This window comes from Eleutherodactylus coqui, chromosome 1, assembly GCF_035609145.1.
Source record: "Eleutherodactylus coqui strain aEleCoq1 chromosome 1, aEleCoq1.hap1, whole genome shotgun sequence".
NCBI classification, from domain to species: Eukaryota; Metazoa; Chordata; class Amphibia; order Anura; family Eleutherodactylidae; genus Eleutherodactylus; species Eleutherodactylus coqui.
Genome location: NC_089837.1, coordinates 496,105,932 through 496,125,555, shown reverse-complemented (window position 1 = coordinate 496,125,555; position 19,624 = coordinate 496,105,932). Strand labels below are relative to the sequence as shown.

The following is a 19,624-nucleotide window of genomic DNA, read 5'->3' as shown; positions in this document are numbered from 1 at the left end:
TTGGACTCCCTCCACATGCCTTTACAGTCAGCTGCTTGTTAGATCACTCCAGAAACGTATCCAGAGACTTCAACCTGGAAATCCCCACATGTTCCCCAGGTTTGCGCAGACAGAGCTCTGACTTTATGTAACAGTTTACAGAAGCCAAGGACTACATTACAGGGAGCGCGTGCGGCGGCACGTCCGGTAATCCCGGGAGTAAAGCTCTAGCTGGAGGGGGAATTAAAGGGGTTTTCCAGGAACTTTTCCACATTTATCTGTTCATAATAAGATACGACAAGCAGTCAACTTAGTAATATCCTTTACCTGCTACAATTCCCTGCTTTCAGCCACATGTGTTCTGTCCGTGCCATGATTTTATCTAAGGAAGATGCAGTAGGATCCTGGCTTGGCTAGTGAGAGGCCTGTGACGTGAGTCTGAAGGGGTATCGTCTCTCCTTAAGGAGAACACATAGAAGGTGAGTGAGGAGACTTATAAGGCCATGCATGCTCTTCTGAGAAATATGCAAATAAGGAAAATGTAAAAATACCTCTGCAGCACCACCTATTGGATGGCAGCATTCCTGCAGATCCATGTCCGACCCTTTATACAGGCCTTTAGAACAACGATTGGGAATTGAAAATGAAGTCTGAATCCATACACAGACAGCTGTTTCAGGGTTTTGCCCCTCATCAGTGTGCAGTAGGATTCTGGCTTAGTTGCTTTTCAATTCCCAATAATTGTTCCAAAGACCTGTATAAAGGGTCGGACATTGATTTGCAGGAATACTGCCATCCAATAGGTGGTGCTGCAGAGGTATTGTTCCAGCTTGCTTATTTGCACATAGCTCCCAGAGGAGTATGCATAGCCTTATAAGTTTCCTCACTCACCTTCTAAGGAGAGACGATACCCCTCCTGACCTATGATTTCACCTCTACTGCTGATGTCATGACCACCGATCACTCACTATTTTTCCAGTCACAACCATAAAGACTCAGCATCAGCCACTTGGTGGCATGATGGGTCGGGGCTGGATCCTCCTCTCCAATCAAATGCATGTGTGATGGGTCACAACTGCATGCACCTTTGTAAACCTGGTGCATGCACTACAGGAGACGTGGGGCATATGCAGAGGGTGGAGGCCAGATGTTGCAGCCGGGAGTGAATGGGAGCTGTGTGTTGCAATACCATGACAGGCCACTGCACAATGTACGGCGCTTTCTGCTTCATACGCTGACACAATTTGTTGGCAAACAAGTAATTGACCAGGGAACCCCACTGATCAGCTACTGATAAGCTGTATGTATAATTTGTATATACCTATTTTTCAGCCTTCGGATATAAACAAGAGTCTCTCATTCAACCACAGCAAGCAGAGCCTTGTCAAACTAGTTAATTAATCTTACACCAGTCTGACAAGGATTAAATAGGAGTTGTCTTAATTTCTGCAAACTGTAATGTGGAAAAACCAGATGTGTATTGTGACACTTTTCCTTCAAAGGTTTATTCAAACCCTTTAAAGAGCACCCCGCCCCTTTAAGGAGTACCTGCACTTTGCCTTCAGAGCACTCCTGCTCTGTTGGCCATTTTCATCTCCTTCCGGCAATTGAAGACAGCCCCCTATAGCACTTAAATAGCACTATATGGGGCCATCTTCAGCTGCTGGAAGGAGCGAACATGGCTGACGGACTGGAGTACTTCAAAGTAAAACTGCAGGTACTTTTTAACTATTTCTAACGCTGGGTCCTGGGCTTTAATCCCGCGCCATAGTAAACATACAGCATTGGAATAAAGCTCCTGCGATGTACTGGGTTTTAAACCACTTCTGCCTTCTCTCTGGCAGACTACATAGCGCACAATCAGTGCTTTTTAGTAAATGGAGAAAGCGGAAGTGCGGCTTTTGCCATTCAACCCGGCGATCACGTGATCCCTGAGTGCCCCCTGCCACAGCAGAGCTGCAGGGTCTTAGCATCATTGTTTTCCCCTGTATCTGGGACTCTTATGGATGCGGCTCCCATGGATTCCCCAGCTACAGTGGAAAAGTCTGAAATTTAAAAAAAACAACAAAAAAAAACTTGAATGACCCCCAGAGGTTTTATATGATGTCATGGGGGACATAGAAGTTGAAAAAAAGTAGTTACAAAAATAAGTTTAAAAAAATTACAGAATAAAATAAAAAATATATATAAAAGGAAAACCGCCGGAGCTAACCAAACCTGTCACCATATACTCCCTGTAATCCGAGACTATACAAATTATATATCAAACTGCCCAAAACAAAATGAGGAACCCCTTCCTGAACTTTATTTTAGGGTAAATATACTAATTTTAAACATAAACAACTATAAATTTAAAAAACTTTTTTTTAGCCTTTTACCCCTAATAAAAAAAAACACCACATGGGTAAAATCCCGAAAAAGTGTCTGGTCCTTTAGAACTGAATCACCCAGTCCTTAAGGGGTTAAACATCACTCCAGTCCAGCAGCCTAGTGTGGATGTCCCGGATGGCGTTACTTATCCACTAAGTTTGTCGCTGTATGTAATAACGACCGGCTATATGGGCAGCTCCCACACCGTTGCACTAGATATACAGCTTCATGCTCTGCGTCTATTCTGAGAAGGGGAAGTGTGGGATGGCAGCCGGTCCATGACCCTTGTCTTGTATGATTCATCCACTGCTGATGTGGAGCACTGATCTGATTGAGAAATGGCAGAGATTGCAAATGTAAGCACAACATAAGACACCCTGCGCCCAAGTTACAGGAGATGAGGCGCTGCCCTCCCCCTGCGCAGAACCACAAGTCTCCGGGGAGCTTCCAAAGTAAAGTGCAAGGTTCTGCTGTCACCAGTAACCGGCGCTGCTCGGCATTCTCAGCCACAGACCGATATTATAAATCGTCAGCAGTGTAGAAGTCGCGCCACTCATCAGTGTTGCACGCATCCCCTTGCACATTCACGCGCATTTGTGCACCCTTCATTGACTTCTGTGGGGACCTGAAAGATAGGGCATGTTCTGACTTTTTGGCAGTAGGCATTACATGGGTGTTGCCCGAGATATACAATACCTAGCGTACTTCCCAACCAGTGCATAATTATCAGACACGGTTTTTTATTGCAAATGATCAATAACCAACAGACAATCTGGTGACACTTTGCTCAGTCATATTGGATTCTTTTCATCAATAGGGGGCCCAAAGGCCCCTCCACCACATAGGAAGGCACCAGTATTATAAATGACACATGGAAGCTGGGGGCCATGTTTGGGACTTTTCACATGGATGCACATTTCTCCACAGTGGAATTTGCTGTCATAGAAATCATCCCTAAAATCCATACGTCTAAATGCAGATTTTGATGTGGAATTCCCAGCAGAATGAAAGAGGTTGTCCTGTTGTGAATGCTTGCTGGCCTTAGTCTTAGGGCTCAGTCATACTGGCGCATCCGCAGCCAATGTGCCCGTGTTCCAGCAGGATGACTCTTCGCACCGCCGAAAGAAAGAACACATGACCGGCTCTATTGCCGGTCATGTGTTCTTTCTTCCGGCGGTGCAGAGAGTCGTCCGCACCTGCAGTGCGGCCGTCTTCATCGTGCAGTAACATGGGCGCAACGGCGCCCCCAGATGCGCCCACGTAACTGAGCCCTTAGGATGTCTCAACATGTAGAGGGTTACACTGTCCTAGCAAAAGTATTTGGACACCACTGTCAGTAGAATGGAATTCGTCTTATTAGCATGTCACATGTCTGAAACCATATTATATATGATGCAGATCCTTGGAGGTGTCAGCTGTAGTTTGTAATAGAAACTACATGCTATTAGATATACGGGTTATACCACTGCACATAAGCCATCCATCACTAAGTGCAATGCATCACTCATCTACAATGGTGCAAAGAGCGTCACCATTGGACAGTTAAGCAACAGAAGAACCTGAACGCTACTAAACATCTCTGGTATGAACTGGAATGTCGGGTCAGAAAATTTGAACAGCGTCCATGTGCTGTCAGACATTTGCAGGATGGATGGAGGGAAATACCAGCTAAAGTGTATCAGACGTTAATAGAAAGTATGCTGTGCAGAGTATCCGATGTCACTAGGGATCAAGAAGCCCCACTAAGTATTATCATATGGAAATAACTACTACTTATTGTTCTTCTGTTTTTGGTAGGATGGTGTATTAGTATGCAGCAAAAAAATAATAATTCAAGTTTTTCTTACATTTCCTATTTATTTTCCTACCACTTATACTTTCCGCTCTGCAAACTGATACAATGTGGGAAGTTTGAACACAACAATGTACAATGTTGCAAAACTTTTCACCATGCAACAATAAACATATTGCAACCTCTATGAAGTGATAGAGTCTGTAAATGACCCCCCTCCTCCCGCAGCCTTGTATAATCCGGCCTCCCATAGCACACTGCTGTTTTGCAACACTCTCAGCTTGTTGAAGTGTTTATGCAGGAGGCTGGTGCTGCATTGTGTCTGCGGCTCATCCTTCCCTAGGTAAGTCTTGTGACTATAGTAACCTATGAGTGGCACTTCTACTAATCCTCCTTGCACAATTTTCCCTGTGTCCAGCCCTGGATGGCAGGGGAGTGTCTTCTGTTATTTAGTCAGTTCTCCTAGCAGGGAAAGCTGGAAGTCTTTCATCCTGTCTGGCTGCAGACGGACACACAAATGCCTTCTGTATACTGTGTGACCATTGGAACCCTGCTGCTCCTCGCCTCTTTGTCTGGACTGGGGCAATCGCTTACAAGAACCTATTATATTGGCATTGTGGAGGAACCCTGGGACTATGCACCAAGCGGGCAAAATCTCATCTCCGGGCGCAATATATCTGATGACGAGTAAGTGCATTTGTTCTTGTCACGTATTCATGTACATTATGTATAGAATCGATTAACACGATGCCGTTCGCAATCCGTTTCGTTCCTGCAAATTTTTTTTTACCCTCTTCTCCATGGAAACTGAACACTACTATCATTGCTTCTTGGAAGGAAGCTGCCTTCTAATGAATGGGACTGTCTGCATTGCCGGGGGCTGCACCGTGCTGCAACTTTTGCTACGACTTGGCCATTGCATTAACCTTCAGCTTTGCAGATGCGTCAGGAGATGGTGTGCCGTGTCCCTGTTGTGCTGATCAGGAATTTTGGAGGAAGAATTATGCAGTTTCTGCAGAGATACCCTGCGATGGCTGATTTGAAGAATGAACAATGATCCTACCCCCCTGATCGCATCTTCACCATATTCATAGGTCATAGTCACCCGCAATGTATTAGTCATGGGTCTATGTAACACAATCTACTATGGCTTTATTCATAGACTTAAGATGGTATTAGTGGTGTTAGGGTTAACACTTACCGTAATCATAAGTAGCCCTGAGCCAAGTTGATATTGATTCCATATTAACACCATAAGGGGACAGTCCTATGTAGCAGTAACCGTGCAGTTGGGACGCGGTCAACAATACTGACGGTCATGGAAGTCCATATGGCTTGCTAATGAATGAAGTGTTCATAAGCTGTTAAATGACTTATCCTGGACAAGTTCTTATTACTATTGATGACCTACAGGCAGGATAGGTCATCAATAGTTGATCGGCAGGGATCAGGATCACCGCTGATCAGCCGATTGCTAGTGTGGACAGTGCTGGAAGCAGATAGTGCTGTCAGCATTGAAGTGACTCAGTTTGGTATTACAGGCACAGCTCCCACTGAATTCAATGCCTGCAGTACTAAAATCGGCTGCCGCAGTACAGACAGTGCTATCTGCTTGCAGCACTGACAACTGGCCTGGCCAATCAACTGATAGTTGGGGATCCCAAGTGACAGACCCCTACCGATGAGCTATCGATGACCTATGCTGAGATTAAGTCATCAATAGTAAATGTCCCAGACAACTCCTTTGGAGGGATCGCATCACAATTGCAAGTTATCCCCTAACTTGCTGTTCGGTGGGGGTCTTACCGCTACCGATCTCGAGAAATGGGTCCCATCACCGCCCCCCCCCCCCGTCCTCCTCAATGCGGAGTTACTGCATCTGAATAGTGACTGAATGGAGCGTTGGCAATGCACGAGCACTCCATACACTTTCAATGGACCTGCCGAGAAACCACAGTGACATTTACCCTGGGATTTCCATTAGCCCCTTTGAAATGAATGGAGTGCTGACTGCGCATACTCCGCCAGTTCTCCCTTCATGCTGGTGTCTCACCATTGATATCACCCACCAATCTTGAGAATTGGGGTCCTGTTCCCCTATCCCTCCTCATTGTGAGCTCGCTGAACCCCTGTAGTGAAGAGGAGATTGAATGGAGGAGTGGTCATGCATGTGCAGCACTGCTCAATTCATTTTCAATGGGACTGCCAAAGATAGCCGAGTGCTTATACTTGGAGCGGCGTTGTGCATGCGCAACTGCTGCTCCATTTAATCTCCAATGTGGGTGAGTGCAGAGATCTCACAGTAAGCAGAAGTGGGGGACATCGGACCCGTGTTCTAGGGATCAGTGAGAGTCTCAGAGGTGAGACCCCCACCGAACAGACTTTTATCCCATATCCCATGGATAGGGCATAAAAGTCAAATTATGGTAAATACTTCTAATAGAGGGGCATGGGGAGGTGTCCTCTGTTCAGAACCATATAGTACAGAGTAACTACAAAAATCATGTCTCGCTTTCGTGGATCCAGCATGATATACATTATACAAACGGCCCGTTGATATCAATTGGTACTTTGTAATGCTTCATTCCACCTCTGGGGACACTGCAGGGAAACGGACCACTTCACAGATTCAGCTATAGACCACAGCTGATCACTGGAGATGCTAGAAGCAGGACTCCCTGTTAAAATCTGATTGTGAAGGGACCCTTTACATTTCTCTCACTTGGAAATGAAATGAAATAATGGTCACTGTCTTTAGAGAGGTCCTTCTTTTAGGGTGGTTTCACATCTGCGTTGGAACTTCCAGTTGGAGGTTCCGTCGCAAATCCAGCACAAAATACTCGAAGAAAGCATGTTGCATGCAGCACTTTTTCTTCCAGCTAAAAGCTGAACGTAAAGTGGACGGACTCCATTGACTAAATACATATATAGTCAATGGGGTTCATTCGGTTCTGTCCTAAGGCAGAACCATTTGGCCACGGGAATTCTCCTTTCCTGCTCCAAGTATGGAGCAGGGAAGCAGAACCCCGGCTGCAGGTGTGGAAACACCCTTACTTTTACAATAGATTTATGTACAAAGGCCTGGTTTGCGCACACCTTCCCAGGTAATGAGTAAGGCGTAACTGCCGATATACCTTAGCAGGTTGCCTATGCTCTGTTGTTGGATACTATTATAATAGAATTAATAAAAGCTATGACTTCTCTTCTCCTCGCACCGCTGCAGGATTTCATTCTGCTCGATTTGTGTTTAAGTAATTGTTCTCCATCTGGTAAACAATCACAGTCTTCAAGACCTTATTAAAGGGGTTTTCCCGTGATTTTAAATTGTTTCACAAGAACTCTGTCCTTCCTGGTTGCTGCTAATCGGGACATGTGACTGCAGCAACCAATCAGTGGCCACAGCAGTGACCCTCTATAACCTTCTATAATCCTTTCAAATGGTTTTGGAGTTTTATTATATATATATATATATATATATATATATATATACACAATTTATTTATTTTTATCACATAAAGGTGAAATTTCTCTTTAAACTTTTACCTTTTTTTATTATTGAGAATTTCCTGGAAACCTTTTTGGCTGTTTACTGTTTAACTTGGTTTGGATGGCAATCCAAGTACAACGGTGACAAAAAAAAGCTGGCACCGATGTGGGGACTTTGAGCTGGGCCAAAATCTTTGTTTTCCCGGTTGTGTTGACTTTTCTGGAACCAATTCCTTAATTGGATGTTATATTTGGATGAATGAGAAGTCAGATTAGTCATAAATGGATTGCAATTATCAATTAGGACTAAGAGGATGTTATTCTCTAGTGGAGCATGCTGAGATTCCCGCTCAGCGTAATACCCCATTAGGTGGTTTATAGATTGTAATCCCTTATTGTTGTATTGTCCTTCTGTAGGTTCTTCATGTCACTCATTTCTTCCTTAAAATCAAGGTATTTTTTAACTACAGGATGCACGGGACTACGGGGCGCACCTTGGTATAGACAATGGAAATTGTGCTATAAAAATACTAATCAAAATTTCCTTGGTGGTCTAGGGGAGTGAAGGGGATCATGTTAATAGTTCTGATGGTCTAGTGTAGAATAGAGGGATCATAATTTTTTCCCCTGGTAGTCTAGGATACATGTGGGGTGTATACATTTTATTTCCTGGTGATCTATGGTAAAACTGGAGTGAATATTTGGTTTTCTATAGTGTATAAGGGGAATTAAGGTTAATATTTAGTTCCCTGGTGGTCTAGGGTGTACTAGACTAGAGGGTTAAAGGGGTTGTCCGAGACATTTGGGGCATTTTCTATTGACGACTTATCCTTGGGATAGGTCATCAATAATGGATTGTGGGGTCTGCAGCTTGGGAACCCAACAATTAGCTGCTGCTTGCCAGGCCTGCTGAAAATGTGGACAGCACTAAAAGCAGATAGCCCTGTCCATATTGCAAGTGGCCCAATGGGTTACTGCAGGCACAGCTTCCACTGAATTCAGTGTGAGTTGTGCCTGTAGTACCAAATCGGGATGTTGCAATGTTGACAGTGCTATCTGCTTCCAGCATTGTCCACATTGACTTGACAGCAGACTCAGCAATCAGCAGCCAATTAGCGGGGATCCCAAATGCAAGACCCCGCGATCAACTACTAATGACCTATCCTGAGGAGTGGTCAACAATAGTAAAAGTCCCGAAGTCCTGGGTAATCCCTTTAATACCTAGAGGTTTAGTAGGCTTTGAATTCAGGATAATTTGCTCTGCCCATAAAAAGGATTTGACCTGTGGAGCATATTGGTAGTTTCCAGGATGTGGGATCAAGTTAAGCTCCTAAGGCCCCTTCCATATCTGCTCCAGAGGCTATGTTCGAAGCCCTTGGTGCAGATCTTGCACGAAGTCCTGGAAGAAACAGCATAGCAGAAATAGTGCAGCAAACTGCGCCTTTCACCCGGGAAAATTTCCGACAGTATGCCGGATGCCAAATTGCCCCCATTACAGTCAATGGGATACATTTGATGGTCCATTTTCTACTCTTGTCTATGATGACGATGTTTGGCTTCTGCTCAGGTCTGGACCGCCTGGCTTAGGCCCATTCGGGCAGATGCCTCTGCGTGGCAGCATCTTGTGAAGCTATGTCAATCATGCTTCTCCTGGTTCTTTCTCCACACCTTTTGATGTTTTGCAGTGCCACAGTCAGCCCATCAGCAAATCTGCAACTAAACCCTTAGTTCTGCTACTGTATTCATGGTACACACTTGATTCTGGTACTCTATGTTATGAGCTTGGTTCTGGTGCTGTATTTATGTTATGAGCTTGGTTCTGGTGCTATATTTATCTTATGAGCTGGTTCTGGTAAAGTATTTACATTATGAGTTTAGTTCTGGTGCTGTATTTATGTTATGAGCTTGGTTCTGGCGCTGTATTTACTCACTGAACTGTTCTGGTGTGGCTTTTGCGATCTTGCTGCTTTCTGCACAAAGAGAATAAAGGCAGACTGCCTATCAGTGCAGTATAGATAATTTTTTTATTTATGGTGGGGGGCGCCAAAAAAATTAAACCCAGGGTGCCATCTAACTAAGTGCCGGCAACGTGCAGGAAAGTATGCATTGTAGTTCTGTGGTGAGGAAGGTCTAGGCAGGGCAGTAGATAGATATCCCCTTTCATAATATCTGCAGAAATCGGACATCACATCCTGGAGTGAAAGCTATTAAAGGGTACGGATTTTGCTGTGGATCCGCTTCAGAAATCCGCATCAAATTCCGCACCAAAATCCGGATTTTTTGCTGTGGATCCGCAGCAGATTTAATTCTTTCATTTGAAAAGGTAAATTCTTTTGTGGATCTGTTCCGAAATTTGACGCAGATTTTCTGCAATTCCGCTATGTGTGGACACACCGAAAAACACAATTGCAGAATTTTCTCTAAGCAAGCATTTTATTATCTACCCTGTAAGGCATACATAGCTTTATGGTCTAATCGCTGGACGTCCGCATCAAAGCTGCAGTAACCCCCATATATGCTATCTAATATGCGTGAGACGATCCTGCGGCATCTGCTTCATGTTAACATTCACGTCTCACCACTGAGATGTATCACGTTTGTCTTCAAAGCACCTGGAGCTTCTGCCATGGGTGTGAGGTGAAATAACACATGTGTTTTGGGCTTTGTAAGACGCCAGGGGTTGAGATGGCATAGGAATTCACCCTTTATTGACCATTACCATACTGCATTCCTTTCTGCTTTGATAAATAGGGTCACTGTTCCTGTCTCAAGATCCAGCAGTTTTTCTATATGCGTCTGGAGAAGCTAGTTGACAAGCAATATGGCCGCCATTACTGATCCCACTGCCACCGATGCTCAGCTCCCCCAAATTCCCATATAGTAAATCTGCTCAGTTGTACTTTTATGTCATTGACTATAAGGGCTCCTTCAAACGGCCGTGTTTTAGAATGTTTTAGAAACGCTATCTTTTCTCCTTAGGGAGAGCACCTAGACTGTGAGTGAGGAGACTCAAACGGCCATGCACGCTCCTCTGGGTAATATGCAAATAAGGGAGATGAAATAAAACCTCCATTGTGCCACCTATTGGAAGGCAGCATTCCTTCAAGCCAAAGTCAGACTCTTTATACAAGCCCTGTAACAATGACTGGGAATTAAAAGCAAAGCCAGACTCCATGTACAGACAGCTGTTTCAAGGTATTTGCCCTTTCCAAGCCTCTCACTAGCAAAGCCAGACTCCTACTGTACACTGGTGAAGGGCAAATACCCTGAAACAGCTGTCTGTACATGGGGTCTAGCTTTGCTTTTAATTCCCAGTCATTGTTACAAGGCTTGAAGGAATGCTGCCTTCCAATAGGTGGCACTGTGGAGGTTTTATTCCATCTCCCTTATTTAGAATGTTTTTGCACCCAGGAAAATCCAGGGTGCAAAATGGAGAGAATAGAACCCATTGAGTTCTTTTTTTTTTTTTTTTTGTGCGCAGTTCTCACCGGTACAAAAAAATAGGAGCGGCCCTATTTGCGCATCAAAAAGCCCCATAAAGGTCTATGGGAGATGCACAAATGTGCACACATGAATGTGCAAAATGCTGCTCATCCCTAAGAATACCTGCACCTCTGTTAGGTTATTAGCCATTTAAATCAGGTGGGGTAATTCCCCCTCCCATGTGAACTAGCGGTGCCTGCATAAATAGGCATAATACTGCCGTGCTCTGCACAAAACGTTGCGCAGGAACGAGCGTATTGTGGAATACGCTGGTCTGCAGCCGCCCTAATGGTCATATGCTCTAGGAAAAAGCTGGGCAGAAGCGACGGCACTTTCCTAGCAATTGGTGGAAGTCACATTCGTCAGGCCACTCCCAACTGGTCATTAGTCGGATAAATTTATGATTGGTGGGGATCCAACCTCTGGGACCCCTACCAATCTTCAGAAAGGGAGTCCCAAAGGAAGGAAGCCGCAGTTGAGCCAATACAGCAGCTCATGCTCAACAATTTCCAGTGCTTGCATAGAAAAAAATGAATGGAATGGCGGTGAGCATGCACGACTACTGCTTCCTTCATGCCGGAAGCTTCAAGACCCTTCTTTTCGGGATCAGTAGGGATCCCAGCAGTCGGATCCTCACCGACCATAAAGTTTGTGGATTGGGGATAACTTTATAACTGGGCACTACTGATACAAGTGTACAGCTTATGAGTAAGATCTCAGAGATTTAAGATCTCTGCATGCTGTCAGTGAATAGAAATCAGAGGATTCTTATGAGAGAGTATATTAGATATTTACATCAGTTTTCAAAATGCAAGGATTACCAGAAAAACCTCTTTCTATGGGATTTTTATCTCTGGCATCTCATCAGCACCCCCACTTGTATCAGCTCCAGCCTTGAAGGAGACTGGCTTACTATGCTATTAAGCTGTTTACCCGCCGTCCATGTGGCGGGATCTGTCACCGGTCAGTCAGTACTGCAGACTCAGAGCGGCCTTTGTTTTCCCTTTGGCTGCTGCAGACACGTTATTTCCAGACTGCTGGACAGCCACATCTACGGGAAATGCCAAGTCTGTCCTTCTGAGCTGCAAGGAATTTCCCGCTTGAGGAAGGTGCGTTACTGCAAAACTTCCCAGGGCATGGGGGCCCCTGGACATGACACACATGGGGGCTTACAGGGAAAATATAGTGGTAAATACAGCCATTTAAGTGCAGGACGATTGTGAAGATGCACATTTTTTTACCTTCTGACCTCCCGTTTTTGTAGGATATGGCCCAACTTAGCACATTTGAATCACAAGTTATACATATGACCCCTTCTTCATAGCCAAAATAAATACAGACCCCTTATGAGATGCTGTAAGCAAATGTAGCCCCGAGGCCAATATTAAAAAACATTTTTAGAACTCAGACCAGACCCCTAAAGAAATGCAGACCCCTAACCAGATTCCGTAATCAAATCCAGACCCACATGAGACTCCCAAATAAATGCAGAGCCTAAACCAGATCCCCTAAACAAATACAGACTTCCAGACTAGATCCTTAACCCTTTCCAATCCACTGTCTGACGTCTGCAGACATTCTGATTGAAGGCTGTACAGCTCCGATGTCGGAAGACATTCAGCAGGGTATTCTTACTGTATATTACTGGCCGCTCTGTTGTCGAGGGCCTCTCCGGCATGTCACATACTGCAGTACTAGCTCTAGCCAGCAGATGGCGCCATTGTAGAATGGCAGAAAGAGAGAGCCCCCTAGGAAATCCTGAATCCAAAATTGGAATGCAAAGGGTTATACATATGCAGATACCAGAGCAGATCCCCTACACAAATGCAGTACCCCAGACCAGAATTATAAATATATGGAGACCCGCAAACCACACCGTTAACAAATGCAGACCCAGATGAGACTCCTAAACAAATGCAGACTCCGGACCAGACCTCTAAAGATATGAAGACCCCAGACCTGAATCCCTAAAGAAATACAGATCCTAAATTTGACCCCTAAACAAATACAGACCCCCAAACCAGATCCCCCTAAACATGTGTATGTAGACTGAGCAGACCCCTAAACTTGCAGTCTCCAGAGACAGATCCCTTAGGTCGGCTGCATGACCCTGTGCCCCGCTGGCATCCGTGCGTACCTGCTTTCCTTTTATTTTCTCTGTACTGTGGAGGGTCCGCACGGCAAGCCGTCAGACCTGCAGACTACAGATTTTTTTTTTTTAAACCTCTGCTTTTCCTGCGTCATTGACCCTCTAAATACTGACAGGCCCCAGATCTGATCTACTAAATACTTACATATCTCCTAAACAAATGCACATGCCAAACCAAGCCCCCGAATAAACACAGACCCCACGCCGGTCTCCCGAAATTACTTCAAACCAAACTGCTTCAAGAAATTCAGGCCTTAGAACATACCCCCTAAACAAACTAATGATATCACAGCCATATGTGCTTGAATTGGAGGCTGTGATAGGAAATGTACAGTATGCAGCATCTGATGTGTCTGCTCAGCACAAGCGTACAGTAATATCTGGGACTGCAGTTATTATTACTGACGGTGCAGGCCGCCAGCTCATTAATGTGCTCAGGAATATCACTGATCTCTATAAATCAAAGGTCATGGTCTGGAGGTCAGGGGAATGTAAAGGGAGTAAAAGGGTGACATTTCCCTTCAGAAAAACTTTGTGTGTTACAACAGCAGATGACCAGTTCCAGCACCATTGTCTAACAGAAGCAAGAAGAGGAGACTCCAGCGGGCAAGAGAGGACAGAAATGTGACCACCAAGCAGTGGAAAAACACTGGCTGGTCAGATGGATCCAAATGTCTATGGCAGATAGGGGTCTAAATATACACCATGAATTGCTGGCGTTCTGAAGGCTCAAGAGGAGGTCCCATACACTACTAGTTCAATCTATATATCTCATATCTATCTATCTGTCTATCTATCTATCTATCTATCTATCTCATATCTATCTATCTATCTATCTATCTCTATCTCATATCTATCATCTATCTATCTATCTATCTATCTCATATCTATCTATCTATCTATCTATCTATCTATCTATCTATCTCATATCTATCTATCTATCTATCTATCTCATATCTATCTATCTATCTATCTCTATCTCATATCTATCATCTATCTATCTATCTATCTATCTCATATCTATCTATCTATCTATCTATCTATCTATCTATCTATCTATCTCATATCTATCTATCTCTCTATCTCATATCTATCATCTATCTATCTATCTATCTATCTATCTATCTATCTATCTATCTATCTATCTATCTCCTATCTATCTATCTATCTCATATCTATCTATCTCATATCTATCTATCTATCTATCTATCTATCTATCTATCTCATATCTATCTATCTACCTCATATCTATCTATCTATCTATCTATCTATCTATCTATCTATCTATCTATCTATCTATCTCCTATCTATCTATCTATCTAATATCTATCTATCTATCTCCTATCTATCTATCTCATATCTATCTGTCTGTCTGTCTCTGTCTGTCTCATATCTATCTATCTCCTATCTATCTATCTCATATCTATATATCTATCTATCTCATATCTATCTATCTCCTATCTATCTCATATCTATCACCTATCTATCTATCTATCTATCTATCTATCTATCTATCTATCTATCTATCTATCTATCTATCTATCTATCTCATATCTATCTATCTATCTCACATCTATCTATCTCCTATCTATCTATCTCATATCTATCTATCTGTCTGTCTGTCTGTTTCTGTCTGTCTATCTATCTCCTATCTATCTATCTATCTATCTATCTATCTATCTATCTATCTATCTATCTATTTATGAGTCCATTTAGACGGGACGAGTGTCGGGCAAACAATGCCCGACACTCGTTCCTGCACATACTCGCCCTCGTGCTGCTGCATGGAAGCTAGTGTCGCTGGCTCACATTGGGGCGGCAGGAGGAGATTTCTCTCCTCCCTTTCCCCCGCTCCTTTCTTTTACCTTAACATAGCGGCCGTTCAATACTGAATGGCCGCTATTTACACTGAGCGATCAGCTCATCGCTTATGCTGCATAACCAATGGACGATGAGCTGATTGCTGATCGCTCAGTGTAGATAGCAGCCGTTCAGTACTGAATGGCCGTTATGTTAAGGCAATGAAGAGGTGCAGGGGAGAGCGAGGAGAGAAAGCTCCTGCAGCCTCCCCGCCCCCCCCCCCCCCCCGGGTCGCTCTGTGAGCGAGCCAGCTATACTAGCTCCCGTGTAACAGCAGTATATCTATCTATCTATCTATCTATCTATCTCATATCTATCTATCTATATATCTCATATCTATCTATCTATCTATCTATTTATCTATCTATCTATCTCATATCTATCTATCTATCTATCTATATCCCCCTATCTAGTATTGCATTGGACCTCCTTTTGGGCCTTCGGACCTTTAGCAATTCCTGGTAGTGATAGTTGTGTCCATCCCCAGATATCAGAGGACACAGAGTTTGCCAAGAAACCATTCTCCACACCATTACTCTACCTGCACCAGCCTGACAGGAAGGGTTCCTGGATTCATGCCGGTTGCACTAAATTCTGACCTCCCATCCACATGGTGCCACAGAAATCTGGATCCATCTGACCTGACAAGGTTTTTCCACTGCTTTGTGGTCAAATTTTTGCTGTCTTTTATCCACTGGAGTCTGATCTTTTTGCTTCTCTTAGACAGCAATAGTGCTGGAACTGGGCATCTGCTGTTATAGCCCATCCATGCTAAGGAACGGAGAGTTGAGCACTTGGATACCTTAATTGAAGCTTGACTGGTTACTTGACTGTGCACCACCTGCTCATCAGAACGATTCCTGACATCCTCCTCTGACCCCTGTCATCGGCGAGTTATTACAATCCACGGGATCTCCTTTCACTAAATGTTTTTCCTCAGTCACACCATTATTGATATACTCTCCACACCACTGCACAATAAAACACCTAAAAATTGGCAGTGAAATCCTGGCCTAGGCTAATCCACCTAATATGGATTCCCACTGAAACTGATCCACAGAAAACTTGTCATGTGATTTTATGCTGAACTCCGGCATCACGATCTAATTTCCATATAGGTGTAGAGGGGTAGCCCCTCTGCACTGTTAATTCAGTAGCCTGTGGTAAAAGGTATTACCGGGGAGACTCTGCCACCTAGTGGCTTTAGGTTGAATTGTTACATTCTTGTTTTAAGTTATGCTGATTGGATTAGCAGGGGAAGTGCGGTGACGTCAAGTTGGGCAACGTGCGTCCACGAAAGGAAGCGTGATTCTGCGTCCTCTGAGCCAAGAAGGCCATAACACCCTATAGGCCAATTGTGAGTGCCGACAATTTTGTTTGTAGTTATACCTATAAATAATTCAGCCATATATTTACCAAACTACTATACAAGAAACAACTATTACCTCTATGCAGTTACTGAACAAATCCCAGTATAACAAGACCAACATTACCAACAATACCACGATACAAGACAGAAAATCCGCCACACTATGGTAATTGCCATTAACACTACATAATAACTGAATAATAGCACCATAGTGTTACTGTATAAAACCACTGTCCAAAGACCCCCATAAAGTGGCCATATACTGTTAGATACCAGCTCTACATCGGCACTTTGCAGACCACATAAAAGATTACAATACCAATAAATTCAGTGATCATAGGCAACATCTTCTCTCACTTGAGTCATTCACTTTCCCTTTTCTTCTCCATTTGGTCCACATCGCCATGCACATTTCTTCCAGCCAGAACTCTTTTATACAGAATTTAACACACAGACATCTTTGGCTCCTCACATTTCCAGCATCTGCTCCACATTTTCCCCATCTACACAAACTCTTTATCCATAGTGCTGCAGGCAGTATTAATATCCATTTCAATTGTCCTTCACAGTAATAGTATCCTACTTTGTGTGCTCACATAGTAATTGAGCCTCCCTCACAGTGGTAATGTACCCCCTTGTGCTGCCTCAAGAGATAGTAACAGCACCCCCATTCTGCAGCCCCCATATACAGTAATAATGCTGACCCCAAAATATAACAATAATACCCCCTTGGGCTTCCAATAAATAATATAAAATGCCCCATCAATAGTAATACTGCCTCTTATATAATGTCTTAGTAGTAATAAGGCCTCTGATATTTTGCCCCATCAATAGGAATAATGTCCTTCATATGATGCCCTAGTGCCAATGAAAATTGAATCAGATACCAGCTGAAAGAATGCTATGAGTGTCGCCCGCTGATAAAAATCAGCGTGCCGCACTGATAAGGCTCGTTGCTCATTTCTAGCAAGCTAGAAATGAGCGATGAACGAATAGTGCACGAACAGTGCACAATGGCCGCACATTTAGACAGAACGCTTATTGCTCAAAAGATGGCTTTTAAATGAATTTTGAGCAATAATCGTTGTGTCTAAATGGACCTTAATACTAGCATTAACCTTTCTCATGGAATAGAGCTGATTTGCATATAATTGTCGTCAAAGTACCGTCCCTTTGAAAGCTACCTATCTATGCATTATTCCCACTGGGTTGTGGCTTTGGAATAAAATTGCATCAAGCACTGGTAATATTGCTTACAGCGCTTTTCCTGGAACAGCTTAATGACTGCAGATAATAAAAGGGAAAGCTGCCTCCTTATGGGCAGTGCAGGTGAGAAATAATGAACTGTAATTAAATACAGTAGGTAGACAGAAATCATGATAGATGATACATGATACTTTCACAATCTTTTTTCTTCTTCTCTCCAATGAATCTAAACTGAAAAACCAAGCAAAAAGTGCTTTAACAAAAAAAAAATATCTACCCATTTTGTGTACACAGCAGCTGTGCAGATTTATGTGTCTCCATGGTTACAGACTACAAACAAGCACTGTGTTGTCTGATCCTGTCTTCCATCTGTACCCTATTTCTTGCTAAACTTCTGAATATACATAAGGATAAAGTAGAGACTAGTGGAATAGAGTAAAAGAGCTTTCACATCTGCATCGTGTGTTCCGTTTACCTAATCGATTCGGGGAGCACGAAAGGGGAATCTCCTGGCCGAACGGGTCTGTCTTATGTCGGAACCGAACAGCGTTGAATGGACCCCATTGATTATAATAGAGCCCGTTCGGTTTCCCCTCAGCTGCTCAGCGTTTTACCAGAAGAAAAAGCGCTGCATGTGGCACTATTTCTACTATTTCTTCCGGTATTTTGAGCTGCATCTGTGATGGAACCTCTGGACGGATGTTCCAGCGCAGATGTGAAGGCAGCCTAACACATTCATTCCTGCTCACGGTATTATTGTTGGCAGTAGCCATCCACAGATTTGATAGCCAAACAAATCTTTGGTGCGCTACATCTGTTAGTTTAAAGGGCTTGTACCAAGATAGACTTTTATCCCCAATCGCTGTCGCTCGTGTGAAAAAGCCCTTATTTGCATATATTTTCCAGAGGAGCATGGGTGGCTTCATAAGTCTCCTCACCTACCTCCTAGGTGTTTTCACACACCACCTGGGTTCTTTCCTTAAGGAGATACGATACCCCTCCTGACCCACATCACAGGCCGCACACTGACGAGAGGCAAAAAACCCGAAACAGCTGTCTGTGTATGGATTCTGGCTTGGTTTTCAATTCCAAATCATTGTTATAAAGACTTGTCTAAAGGGTCTGACATTGATTTGAAGAAATGCTGTCATCTTATAGGTGGCGCTGTAGAGGTATTGCTCCATCTTCCTTATTAAGAACTCAGTAATGCTTCATTTCCCCCATTGTGGCGTTGAGAACTGAATGCTTGGTGCCGGTTTCTGTCATCGATTACAGCTGATGTTTGAAGGTCCCAGCAGCAGGACACCCTGTGATCAGCTTATTTTCAAGGAACATGTTTAAAAAAAAGAAAGGATTGTCCAAAGTGAACCATCCCTTTAAATAAAAGGGGAGTGTGACTTTATCTAGTAATCGCCAATAACTTGCTATGGGGGCAATATATGCATTACGATCACAACATTTTTTTATTTTAATCATATGCAAAATTATACAAGTGTTTTTTTATTTTACTGTACACTGCAATTTAGTATTTCAGCTTATAATACTTAGTATGTTATTTTTGTATTTTTTCAGACTTGCGTCAGTTTTTCTGGAAGGCGGCAAAGACAGAATAGGACGAGTTTACAAGAAAGCCATATATAGACAATTTACTGATGAGCGGTACACTGAAGAGGTCAGTAAACCCGCCTGGCTAGGATTGCTTGGCCCAATCATCAAAGCAGAAGTTGAAGATACCATCATTGTACATCTAAAGAATTTTGCTTCCCGATCATATACTCTTCATCCACATGGAGTTTTCTACAAAAAGGATTCAGAAGGTAAAGGTGTTTGCCCTCCAATGTGATATTAGAGATTGTTCCACTATTGTTCCAGGTTGTGTTACAGTTAACGGCTGTAGCCACTAGTTTACCTCCACTGGCAGTCGCACCAC

General features: G+C 43.4%; 1 protein-coding gene across 2 annotated transcripts in view; it reads left to right on the top strand.

Moving 5' to 3' along the window:
* Window positions 1-1,662: 1,662 nt before the first annotated feature.
* The window catches only part of HEPHL1 (hephaestin like 1), an 86,538-nt gene continuing 68,576 nt past the window's right edge, over window positions 1,663-19,624 (top strand). Inside the window, exons 1-3 of one of the 2 annotated variants that reach the window (XM_066586869.1) lie at window positions 1,663-1,696; window positions 4,608-4,828; window positions 19,267-19,511. In XM_066586869.1, the coding sequence (XP_066442966.1) occupies window positions 4,659-4,828; window positions 19,267-19,511 (415 nt within the window). In that variant the 5' untranslated portion in view covers window positions 1,663-1,696; window positions 4,608-4,658. Of the gene's footprint in view, window positions 1,697-4,538; window positions 4,829-19,266; window positions 19,512-19,624 lie in introns of those variants that run through there. The other variant, XM_066586877.1, reaches the window with a different exon arrangement.